The sequence below is a fragment of the Bison bison genome, unplaced genomic scaffold (assembly GCF_000754665.1).
Source record: "Bison bison bison isolate TAMUID 2011002044 unplaced genomic scaffold, Bison_UMD1.0 scf7180017864383, whole genome shotgun sequence".
Classification (NCBI taxonomy): Eukaryota; Metazoa; Chordata; class Mammalia; order Artiodactyla; family Bovidae; genus Bison; species Bison bison.
In genome coordinates, this window is record NW_011494955.1 from 7,846,995 (window position 1) to 7,847,684 (window position 690).

The 690-nt window shown below is 43.0% G+C and overlaps 1 protein-coding gene across 1 annotated transcript in view; it reads left to right on the forward strand.

Moving 5' to 3' along the window:
• Positions 1-690, forward strand: part of LOC105001608 (spermine synthase-like) — a 4,309-nt gene that overhangs the window by 788 nt on the left and 2,831 nt on the right. Inside the window, 1 exon segment of the mRNA XM_010857979.1 lies at positions 195-687. Coding sequence (XP_010856281.1) covers positions 195-687 — 493 coding nt within the window.

The following is a 690-nucleotide window of genomic DNA, read 5'->3' on the forward strand; positions in this document are numbered from 1 at the left end:
TAATTATGTTATTTAGGGGAAAAAAGAGCAGTGGTTTTGCCTTTTAACTGGGTTGGTGCCTTTTTTCTTTGGAGTGCCATGATACCGTTCCTAACCTTACAATTATGCTCTCCTCTGTAGCTTTGCCAATTTGAGAATCTACCCGCATGGATTGGTGTTGCTGGATCTTCAGAGCTACGACGGCGACGCACAAGGCAAAGAAGTCGATAGTCTTTTGAACAAAGTAGAAGAAAGAATGAAAGAATTGAGTCAGGACAGTACTGAGCGGGTAAAGCGATTACCACCCATAGTTCGAGGAGGGGCCATTGACAGATACTGGCCCACTGCGGATGGTCGCCTGGTTGAGTACGACATAGATAAAGTGGTGTATGACGAAGACTCACCTTACCAGAACATTAAAATTTTACACTCAAAGCAATTTGGGAGTATTATCATCCTCAGTGGGGATGTTAATTTGGTGGAAAGTGATTTGGCGTATACCCGGGCCATCATGGGCAGTGGCAAAGAAGATTACAGTGGCAAAGATGTACTAATTCTGGGAGGTGGAGATGGGGGCATATTATGTGAAATAGTCAAACTGAAACCAAAGATGGTGACTATGGTAGAGATTGACCAAATGGTGATTGACGGATGTAAGAAATACATGTGAAAAACGTGTGGTGATGTCTTAGACAATCTTAAAGGAGACTG